This window comes from Bidens hawaiensis, unplaced genomic scaffold (genome assembly GCF_021521415.1).
Source record: "Bidens hawaiensis isolate Kalapana, Puna unplaced genomic scaffold, B.hawaiensis_p1.1 tig00008075_1, whole genome shotgun sequence".
NCBI classification, from domain to species: domain Eukaryota; kingdom Viridiplantae; phylum Streptophyta; class Magnoliopsida; order Asterales; family Asteraceae; genus Bidens; species Bidens hawaiensis.
In genome coordinates this window covers 141,722-153,877 of record NW_027504973.1, presented here as the reverse complement: position 1 = coordinate 153,877, position 12,156 = coordinate 141,722, and the positions used below count along the sequence as shown (strand labels likewise).

The 12,156-nt window shown below is 38.5% G+C and overlaps 1 protein-coding gene across 1 annotated transcript; it reads right to left on the bottom strand.

Annotated features, from left to right (window-relative positions):
• Positions 1-2,324: 2,324 nt before the first annotated feature.
• Positions 2,325-10,895, bottom strand: LOC143609640 (putative protein ABIL5). Its single transcript, XM_077084340.1, has 6 exons — positions 10,788-10,895; positions 10,628-10,710; positions 4,447-4,594; positions 4,262-4,361; positions 2,742-2,923; positions 2,325-2,665 (listed from the first exon to the last, which is right to left on the bottom strand). The coding sequence occupies exons 1-6, from the start codon at positions 10,857-10,859 to the stop codon at positions 2,576-2,578; spliced, it is 675 nt and encodes a 224-aa protein (XP_076940455.1). The 5' UTR covers positions 10,860-10,895; the 3' UTR covers positions 2,325-2,575.
• Positions 10,896-12,156: the final 1,261 nt, after the last annotated feature.

Sequence of the window (12,156 nt, the reverse complement as noted above, 5' to 3'; positions counted from 1 at the left end):
ATAGATATCATAACATTCTGAGATAGACCCAAAGGGACATTAGTTTTGTTCTATAAGTTTTATCTTAAATGGGTCCTTACACATGTAACAAACAATATTGCTCTATTTAGAGGATAATAGGATCATTGAGATTATTACCTTATGCTTCATTAAGTAGAAGCCTTATGTAGGTTCAAGTCTATACTCGTTCAGATATTACTCAAAATTGTAACACACTAGATATGCCTAGATTAATGTGAAACATCTAAAAGAGTATTAAAATATCTTTAAAAGAAACGAAAGACTATAATTTAAAAGAAGAAGTGAGAATTCAAACTGGTATATTACTCTAAACTTTGTCATATTCAGATATAAGAAAATGTAATTTTTGGGATATATTCTTATGTCAGTGGATAAATCTATCTCATGGAGGAGTCATAATAAACTGATAACAACATAATATGTTGATTAATTACAACGTTGTTGTCAATAAATATTGTTGAATATTTATTAGTGGACTCATAATTTTTGTTAAACTCCAAATAACATATATATTGAAGACTAATTGTGATAAAGTCAGCTACCATGTTTTCTCAAACAGTTGCAGTTTGAGAGGTGTTGCATTAAATTTTGATATGAAATTAATTATTCGTTTATGAACGAATTGAGGAATCTAAATTTTCGTATCGAATACATTCATGATATGCTTAAGGATCCGATAAATAAAAGTATCACCTATAAGTATTATGAAAGCGCTTATAATAATGACGGGTTATTGATGACTATGCGCAACTGCATATCATACTATGAATGATTAACTATTAAATTTCCTCATCAGTTTTGATTTGTATGTCTCTTAATATGTTCTGCATGCATAATGACATATAGACAAATTATTATACAAATCAAACGTTTGAAGGGCTTACTTGAAAATTTTGATCATAACTACTTAGGTTTTAAATAAGGACTGCAGTATGAATAATGGGGGTCTTGAGCTGATGTTCAATTCAATGATTGTATTTCTCTGCTCCAGTTTAAGTTTAAAGCTAAAATGAGTGTTAACTCCTGATCAGGCTTATCTAATACTCATAATAAATGATTACTCGGCCAAGTGGGAGAATGTAAGAATAATATTTAATAATATATATATTTATATATGGCCATTATAATCATTTATATTATAATAGATCAAAATATTAAATATACCTTATTATATATTAGTTTGGTAATTGTTGATGGGCCATATTACCTATAATTAACTAATAAAGGGTTTCCCCTTAGGTGTATATATAGAGAGATAAATATTAACATCATAACCTAATCACACACACATAACAATTTTGTGTGCTTCCTCTCTCATAAAACCGGGTTCCTCTCAATAACCCTAACATCATCCTTAACTATACATCCTAAAGGGGAACTCGATTAAGATGACAAACATGTCGACTACATCATACCATGCTGCGGTTACTACTCTCTCTGCTGTAACAGGTTCATATGTTTAATATTTATCATGTTTACTATTACTTACATGAAGAACTGATCAACAGAATAATCTTGAGTCATGGTGGATGGATTCTAGTTGATTAATTTCTTTCATATATATTTTTAATAAAATTTTGAGGTCAAGAACTTTAAATAAAGGGAGTATTTGTTACTTGTGAATTAGGATCAAGGGCCAAATTGTAATTGATAATAGCATAAGGGATTAGGTGTAAATATGTTTAACAACATTGTAACCGTGTTTTAAACATCATGAACCCTAATGAGAGACTAGTTGTACTTGAATTTGTTTGGGGCAATCCATCTTTACATTTCTATCAAAAATACATTTTTCCTCTTCTCAGTTCTGTACATTACAACTTTATGTGAAAATTCTCTATGTTATTAATTTAAAGTTAACCTACTTGGTTTAGACATTACACTCTAATCTTGCTAAACAAGTTGACTTAGTTTGGTTTAAAAGCTTGATTCAGTTTCAATTTTCAACCAATAATGAATTTAAAAGAAAAATTCGTAGGTATAAAAAATGCATATTAAGCAAAGGTTTGGTTATATGAAATTGACGGATCTTAAAGTTTTGGGGTATACAATACATCAAATTGCAATTCGCAAAAAAAGTTGAGGGTGTCTCGGGCCCCACACATAGATCTGCCATTTGTTTCAACCTCTGATGAACACTTTTGTACTAAAATCAATATATTATATATGTAAATTGTATTTGAATAATTCAAACCGCAACTTTATTGGCCAATAACAAACCATCTTCACAACTTAATCAATGACGTTTGAACTTTTACTTTTATTATGAAGGCAATTTCAATCACACATTAATCATAAAGTTACACTTGATTTCCATTCGATTTGCTCACAAGGATTTTTATGAACCTAATTGAGTGCAAAACAAATGTAGATCTAGTGCAAATCTAAGTGAAACTTCATGGGCAACGGAAGTAAAAAATTAGAAGTGTCATTCTTATCGGCCTACGGATAGTAGTTTAAAATATTAAAATCCAATTCGCATATTGTGCATATTTATTAACATCCAATCTAAAGAAGGTTGATACCAGTTATTCTAAAATTCGTAACAATATGATCATATTCTTCGACTTCCTCCTAGCAACAACATTTTATTGTATGGTCGTGACTTTATAAACAAATGACCTCGTCTGCTTTTACTCGTGTCCTAAAATATTAAATGAGCATATTTTAATGATAAAAAAGCAAAACATCCTAAAAGAATTTAAGGAAACACAAATGACCTGTAACTGAAAAGATTCAGATCTTGGCTGAACAGATAAGTTATCTCGAACAGGAAAAATTGACGTTGAATCATTAAGTAGTGATGATGTCTTATAGTTGTTACACGTGTACATGAACAGTGGGACTTCTTCATCTATTTTGAATTTATCATATTCTTTTGTTTTAAAAGAATCTGAAACGGCTGATCATTTAAGAAATAAGATATTGTATTAGACAGATGTAACAAGAAACAAGTATGAGAAAACTTGAAAAGATGGGTGTAACAGAGCACGCCTACTCATGGGCTACTCGAGATCGTCTCGTTAAAAGTTTGAACTGAGCCGATCTTAAACAAGCTCGAGCTTTAAGTTCGAGTTCGAGTTGAGTAGACTCTTAAGCCTAAACGACCCTATTATTGTAATAACTTATATTCAATACAAAAAATATATATTTACATAATAATTATAATAAGAAATTAAATAATTTTTTATATATGTTACATACTAAATCTATATATATATATATATATATGATTGATTTCTTTTGAGAACCATTTTGAGTTTTAAAAACTCAAAAGAACTCAACGTAATATTTTTTTTTCTCGAAATTTTTTTACACATGTGTAATACGTTAGTGTAAGTGATGTACAAAAAATTACGGTATTTTTTTACACACTGAATCGACTTTTTACACATGTGTAACTAACGTTTAAACTTGTGTAGTTATCATAAATACTTATTCTCTCTGCTGCTTCATTTTTTAATTAAATTTAATCTCAGTCACATATTTCATATCATTTAATTAAATGTGTGGTTCAAAATTGAGTTCTTAAAGTTCTTAAAACTCACCAAGGTTCTCAAAATAACTCTCCCCTATATATATACACACACACACACACACACACACACCAAACATATATAACATATATAGGATGAGTATCATTACAGAACTGTTAAATTATTTAAGAACTTTGAGGAACTTGAAGACTAACGTTTTTTATAAAGAAATTTTGTATGTTAATGTTATTTGAGTGTAGTTTTATCATTTTGTATATATATATTTACGATTACAATTTTAAAAATTAGTTTTTATACATATCCATGTTTTGTTTTACACATGTAAATTTGTTAGTACATAAATTTTACAAATATGTAAACTTGTGATTAATATATGTTATCAAAATTTTTTGTATAAAATATGATAAAACTACTTTTAAACATTGTTAATATATAAAAAAATTTAAAAAAAATGTTTGATTGTTTAGAGTTTCTGAGAGTTTTTAACTTTATTAGAGTTCTTAAATGATACCAACTATATATATATACACACACACACACACACACATATACATATATATATATAGTTAAAAAAAATGCCGAAATAATTTACAGATAGCGGAGCCCGAGTTGTGGTTAAGATTTAGAAATAGAGTTCTAAACGAGTCGAGATTGAGTTCTCTTAAGTTAAACGAGACATTCTTAAGCTTATGCGACTTGGGCTCGGCTCGTTACACTCTTATAAATAAAAAATGTGATCTTACGTGGTTTTATGTAACGAGAGTTATATATCCGATTACTTCCCCTTTCAGAAACTTTGGCTAGAGCAATCTTGTGACAATAATCTTGGACGGTCAACAGTTTCTGTTATGTATATTAAAAAGGTAAATTAGTTTACCAGATTTAAATGTTAAAAGACTTTCTATAATATGATTAACTCGATAATCACTTGATTCATGATATTGATTTTCACTTCTGTTTGATAGACAGAACCAGTTTTCGATAAATGGTGATCAAGATTAGCAGAGACCGATCTTAGATGATCCGCAACGGTCACGAGGGCATTGTGTATGTACTCCTTCGTGTTCTTTAAAACCCTAAGTTGGATTACTAGTGATAATCAATGTTGCAAAAATCGCTAGGCGGTCCCTAGGCGGCCGACCCCTTTGGAGGGAGTACTCGGAGTACTCGGGGAGTACTCGGAGAGTACTCGGACATAATAAATATAAAAAAAATTAATTTTTGGATAATATATATATATATATTTAAAATATCATAAGTTCACTAATATTTATAACAAAATAAGTGAATATCAATATATATAAGATAAATACATTTTTAAATACTAAATTATTCTAAAAATTGTTAACCATTAGTTAAACTAAATGATATTCGTTCTTTAATACTATATACATACGAATTATATTGTATTTTTAAGCCAAAATATGCCAAAGTTAACCGACTAGATGTATTTCAGGCTCATGTTGACCACTTTTGAACAATTTTTAGTAACTAAGCGGAGTTAAAGAAACTCTCATTGGTATCATACCTTGTAGCGAGTACTCGGAGAGTACTCGACCTTGTAGACCTATTTTTTGTGATAATACATTAAGAGTATTTATAACAAAGGTAGAAATTTTTTCTAGTTTTAAGAAGTCAAACATGGTGATATTTAAATTCATTTTATGGATTGAAATTTCAGTTTTATCGTTTTAACCCTTGTTTTGTATACCTAATACTGACCTTCTAGATTAAAGGTTTGATTGATACTGAAGAAACATGAAATGAATCTGATCTGATCCAAGACGATGTTCCTCGGTGTTCGAGATAAACGAACCACGACTTCATCTTCTTCTCCGGTAGTTCGAGACCTGCCATAGAAATATGGGGGTGTGGAGGTGACTGCTAAGGAATCTCGAGGATCTCTTGTTTACAGACACAAAAATGGTTATGGTGGTGGCTCTTATTGAGGACAACAACCCTTAATAAGGAGGTGGAGACCTCCTTATATAGGGGGCCTCATGGCCACCATCATGGTACCCTAATGGGCCTAGCCCAGTTAGGGTTACCTCCACAAAACCCCCTCAGCCCAATAATATTGTATTAGTCCATATAATAAAATAAGCCAGACATAATAAATTAAGGTCGTAAGCCGGGTTTAGTACCATACCCCTACAAGCCCCCCAAGTCCAGTGTTGCTCCTAGGCGTGCAAGCGTTTAGGTGGAGCGCTGGACTTCATAAGGTGTGTTAGGATATGAGGCGGTTTTTTCCACCTTTCTTCGGCCTTGTCTTTGTTGTCTTTGAGTTTTGAGAGGTTTTCTCCATGATGGTGACATGTTGTGATCCTTATGATAATAATGGTGCACTGGCATGCATCATAACAATAGTGGCGCGGGGCGTGATAAAAGATAGAGTGCGCATCTCGATAATAATGTAATGCAACTTGCGCGCGAGGCAGCTTACGAGCTATAAAAATAATGAAGCTTGCACGCGAGGCGACTTACGGGCTATAAAATAATGAAGCTTGCGCGCGAGGAGACTTACGAGCTATAAAAATAATGAAGCTTGCGCGCGAGTTGCGGCTTATGAGCTATAATATGACGATAATGACTGGCCCACAAGGGCCTCTTCTACGCAGGATGACTATCCCGGCTTGTCTTCAAAATAATAATGGAGGCACAAACAGCCAGATAATAATAATAATGTCATAGGTGCTTGTGCGACTCGTAGCCGAATCTGCAAAAACATATCGACTAAAAGTAGATGTATTACAAGGTTCCCATCCTCGGGCAAATTATGAGGTGTGCCCAACCTACGTTGGCGCGTGGCCATGTGGGATATTATTAGGCTCCCGACCTTTATGTTTGGCGCGTGGCCGTTTGGGATATTATTAGGCTCCCGACCTTTATGTTTGGCGCGTGGCCGTTTGGGATATTATTAGGCTCCCGACCTTTATGTTTGGCGCGTGGCCATGTGGGATATTATTAGGCTCCCGACCTAAGATTCGGATGTCTTCCATCGCGATAATGTAGTGGTGGTATACCACGATAGTCCCCCAGTTCATTGCTGCTAAATAATGTTAGGAGCATTGAACTTGTAATAATAAACTTGTTAATAAAGTTTTAATCACATGGGCGGATGAGGGGCTGTTATGAAAAATTGGAAATAATTCCTTCCTCTTTTAAAAAGTGTACCATCATTGCACACGACATGTGCTTTGCTTACGAAAGACACCTTCATTCGTCATACGAAAGACATCCAGATCGCTGCTAAATAAAGTTTTAATCACATGGGCGGATGAGGGGCTATAAATGTGTATGTATATACATATATATATATATATATATATATATATATATATATATATATATATATATATATATATATATATATATATATATATCGAGAGATATAAAGAGTTAACTCATACATCAAGAAAACACCTTCATTCGTCATACGAAAGACATCCAGATCGCTTCTTCAGTCCCCGATGATGGTTGTAAATTTCATCTATGCAGAAGCGTGACGAGCCCTGGTAGTAACCCGCAAAAGTTGTTTACGGACGCGGAATGGCGAGAATCAACCCGCTATGGAACTCTCTCGTGATCTGCGGGAGCCAGAAATGACCCGCGATACATCCATGATGGCTGAAGTTAACTTGTGGGAGTGCGCATGCGGCTCTTTATGGTTGCTAGTTGATCCTCGTGAGTGCCCAGATGACACGCCGTTAGTGTTTCATGGTGGCACTGTGTCGGGGCTGGAATATCTGAGCGCTTATGTCACCCGCGGGAGCGGCTGTCACGTCTTCCAGTCCGCGTATATGACCTGCCACGGACGGCTTTTAGCACGTCTACTCACATGTGACTGGTGGTGGAGTTGGTCTACTAGAGGGAGTATGGAGCACGCATAATGCATGGCGGGGAGTTGAGCGCGCATGCATGGCGGGGAGTTGAGCGCGCATGCATGGCGGGAAGTTGAGCGCGCATGCATGGCGGGGAGTTGAGCGCGCATGCATGGCGGGGAGTTGAGCGCGCATGCATGGCGAAGGGTTGCGTGCGCATGCATGGCGTTGGGTTGCGTGCGCATGCATGGCGTTGGAATCTTTCATAGGTGGTGGAATGTGATACACGACTGCGCGCAAGCATCATGGCGGTGCGCATGTAGAGTGGCGGAAAGGTTGATCTGCGACTGCGGTGGCAGAATGTTGATCCGCGGTGTTGATACGTGGGGGGCTTGTATTTCACCCTGCTATAGTGGCGCTGTTGCGTTACAGTGGCGCTGTTGGTATGCTAGTGTGTGTGATCCGCGGTGGCGGGTGTTAATCCGCTGTGCCTGTTTTTGTCCGCCTATGCGCATGAGAAAGCGGTTGACACGCCGTGAACGGAATACAAATAACAAACATGGTGGTCTTCGTGATGGCGGCCTTCATGTCTTCCCGCTTGAACAGTGATGCGGATGCAAGAAACCAAATTTTTGGAGGCGCCCATCCATAATGACGCGGTGTTGTTCCGCGACGGCGCCCACGCATGTGGCGCAATGTTCTTTTGTGATGTGATTGCGTAGTGGTGATCCGCAAGTATGATGGCGGTGTGTTGTTTAGCGATGCGCATGCACGGTGGCGAGGTGTTGGATCGCGGTGGTGCGGTGCTCGGCGCCAGCGCGCATGCGTGATGGCGCGCTGCTGCTTCATAGCGGTGGAACTCATGCTTGGTGGCATGCACCATGGCGGCCAGATGGTTATCCGCGGTGGCGTGTACGCGTGGTGGCGCAATGACATTACCCGGTGGCGAGGTTCACTTGTCGTGGTGCGCATGAATGTTAGCATTGTATTGAACCACGGTAAGCGCATGCGCGGTGGCGGAGAGTTGTGCCACGGTGATCATCACAACTTGCAGCTTGCTTGCCGGAGCAGGAGGCGGCGTGGACTCTAATTGCCCGCCATGTTTTTGTTTTTTCCGGTGATAGGTTTTTCAATGAAATTCTTGGATGATGATAAGAAAATTGGAAACTGGACCCACCGGGTATTTAGGATCCTACCTCCACTAGTCCCCCTAGTCCAGTGCTGCTCCTGGGCGTGCAAGCGGTTAGTTGGAGTTCTGGACTTATTAGGAGTGCTTGTACGGTTTTTTGGACCCGGTGCTTCCCAAATGTACCTTTTTGCATATGTATACTTTGCTTCGGGTTATAAGAGGTTTAATCATGATGGCGTGTTGAGCGGAGCGGAGCCGCGTTCGGTCTTGTATTCGGCGCGAAGCCGTATGGGTTTTATGAGGATTCGCAACCTTTAAGTTTGGCGCGTGGCCTTATGGGTTTATGAGGATTCCCAACCTTTAAGTTTGGCGCGTGGCCTTATGGGTTTATAAGGATTCCCAACCTTTAAATATGGCGTGTAGCCGTATGGGTTTATGAGGATTCCCAACCTTTAAGTTTGGCGCATGGCCGTATGGGTTTATGAGGATTCCCAACCTTTAAGTTTGGCGCATGGCCGTATGGGTTTATGAGGATTCCCAACCTTTAAGTTTGGCGTGTATTGAGGACCCGTGGATGCGCATACATGGCAGCAGAATGCTGATTCGCGGCGCGCATGCATGGCGGCATACTAAGGATCCGCGGATGCGCATACATGGCAGCAGAACGTTGATCCACGGTGTGCAAGCATGGCAGCGTAGTGAGGATTCGCGGGTGCGCATGCATGGCAGCGTATTGAGGACCCGCGGGTGCGCATGCATGGCAGCGTATTGAGGACCCGCGGGTGCGCATGCATGGCAGCGTATTGAGGACCCGCGGGTGCGCATGCATGGCAGCGTATTGAGGACCCGCGGGTGCGCATGCATGGCAGCGTATTGAGGACCCGCGGATGCGCATATATGGCAGCAGAATGCTGATTCGCGGCGCGCATGCATGGCGGCGTAGTGAGGATTCGCGGGTGCGCATGCATGGCGGTGAAGTCTTCTGCGCAAAACCTAAGGCATGGAGTCGTCTTTCGAACTCACATGGTGGTTTCTGCGGGCGCGCATGCATGGCTGCGGAGTGAGGATCCGCGGGCGCGCGTGCATGGCGGCGGAATGGCAGAAAGTTGAGCGCGCATGCATGTCGGGAGTTGAGCGCGCATGCATGGCGGGAGTTGAGCGCGCATGCATGGCGGAGAGTTGAGCGCGCATTCATGGCGAAGGGTTGAGCGCGCATGTGCTTTGCCTTAGTTGTGCTTAGGTATTTTTATGGTCCAGCTGCGCAATACGTAGGATGGATGCTATGAGTAATTTGAGCTAAGGCTCATATTATTGGGCTAAGGCCCTAACGTTTTAGAGTTAAAACTCGTTAACGCGTCTGAGCTTGAAGCTCGCGCATGTATGTTTTACTTCGTTTTATTTTTAGTTTGATGTCAATACAATGTTGTCATATTGCTCAAAATTAATAAAGGGAAGTGTGAAACATGTATGCAAAAGGTAATAGAACGCATGTTAAGAAAAAGTAGAGCGTATCATTATTCATAATGGCTTAAAAAGCCTTGATTACGAACTTGACAACTTTTACATGAAACATTTTCTAAGTTGTGCTGCGTTCCATGTGTGCGGGATCTTCCATAGGTGGTGGAATGTTGATTCGCGGCTGTGCGCATGCAGAGCGGCGGAGTGGTGACTCGCGGGCGCGCATGTCTGGCTTATTTTATTATATGGTACTAAACCCGGCTTACGACCTTAATTTATTAAGTCTGGCTTATTTTATTATATGGACTAATACAATATTATTGGGCTGAGGGGGTTTTGTGGAGGTAACCCTAACTGGGCTAGGCCCATTAGGGTACCATGATGGTGGCCATTAGGCAACCTATATAAGGAGGTCTCCACCTCCTTATTAAGGGTTGTTGTCCTCAATAAGAGCCACCACCATAACCATTTTTGTGTCTGTAAACAAGAGATCCTTGATATTTCTTAGCAGTCACCTCCACACCCCCATATTTCTATGGCAGGTCTCGAACTACCGGAGAAGAAGATGAAGTCGTGGTTCGTTTATCTCGAACACCGAGGAACATCGTCTTGGATCAGGTCAGATTCATTTCATGTTTCTTCAGATACCATATATACAAATTTTTTTAAACAAAAAGTTAGAATGGAGCGTAGCTACTCACAGTTGCTTATGGTTAGAATTCAAGAAGGTGGATTGATATGAATCTGCAGCATAGTGAAGCTGTGAACACAATTCTTTTAAATCCTGCAACAAAAAATAATTCTTAATTCAAACAAAAACACACATCAGTCAATCAAACTATAAAATCAAGATTCACTAACTTGAACTGATTTGGAGAATTTGGTATCATTTTCAGATTGAGATTGCGCTTCAGATGGGGCTGTCTTCATCATTTTTTTAAATATTTGGTCTCCAATGTAGGTTTTTTGATTGTGTATATGTATAATAACTGTATACTAATTAATAGAAACACATGCAAGCACATAAAATACTTGGGTATGTCTGTGTGTTTTGTATAAAAAAAGTAAAAGGATTTAAGATTCTGTTGTCAGAAGCAAAACAGAAAAGGCATGGACATGGGTTTAATATATATTCGAAGGAAACTACAAACTTTTTGCTATTTTCACAGCATTCCCGTGATTTTTTGTGTTATTCCTCTTTTTATTTATTTAATACTTCTTTATCTCACTTTATGAATATGAAATTGGGTGCTAAAAAGTTTGAATACTTAGACCTAGACGTGGAAAAAAAAACTGGTTACAGACCTGAACCGGTGTGTCTGGCTCGGAACCGGTTTCTGTTCGTACCCGGTGTACCTAAATTTGGTTTGGGTATTTGTATACCCGAAATCTCTACCCGGTTCTACAGATTATATCCTCAATCGGTTCATACCCGGTTCCTGTTCCAAACCGGTTCCGGTTCCTACCCGGAATAACCGGTTCCGATAGGTATTTTATGTAAAACTCAGTTACAGGTCAAAAACTAGCCGTTGGAACCAGTTCCAACGGCAATATAGCCGTTGGAACCGGTTTTTGAATGTAAACTAGCCGTTGTAACATGTTTCAACGGTAATATAGCCGTTGGAACCGGTTTTTCAAAAAATATTTAGTTTTGCTTTGTTTATTAACTAGTTTTGCTTTGTTTATTACTAGTAATGTTTTATATCTTATTAGTCATATTTTATTTTTTGTTACTTTTTCAATAAATTACAATAACGATGAACATTTTATTATATAAACAACACATATTACAAACATTATTAAAACATGACGATCCTAAACATAACAAGTTAAAATAAAAAACAACGTCCGTCGTTTTAATCCGACGATTTACAACGATTAAGCGTTGTTACCGGCGGCGGTAGGTGCTTGAGTTGTAGAGCCGGACGACTCTCCCGCTTCCGCTTTCTTGGCATCCAAACTTTTTTTCTCACGACAATACTTATTGGTACGCTTGCGTTAGGTGAAGTTCGACCCCGCTTTCAGCAACTTGGAACAGTACTTGCACCGGGTCATCTATTGTGAGTCGGTCATGACATACAAATCGTAATGAACCCAAACATCGTGGCATCGTGTTGTTTCGATTACCATAACAACGTCGTCGTTACTTGCCATTGTTTATCGGTTTAAGCTTAATTGTAATTTAGAGTGTGTTTTATAGTTTTGAAAGTGGTTTAACCAATTATACACA

Coding starts and splice junctions, on each gene's coding strand:
- LOC143609640 (XM_077084340.1), bottom strand. CDS start 10,859: ATGATGAAGACAGCCCCATCTGAAGCGCAATCTCAATCTGAAAATGAT. Junction 2,924..4,261: donor CTCTCGTTACATAAAACCAC/GTAAGATCACAT, acceptor TTAAATGATCAG/CCGTTTCAGATTCTTTTAAA. Junction 2,666..2,741: donor CTGAATCTTTTCAGTTACAG/GTCATTTGTGTT, acceptor TTAATATTTTAG/GACACGAGTAAAAGCAGACG.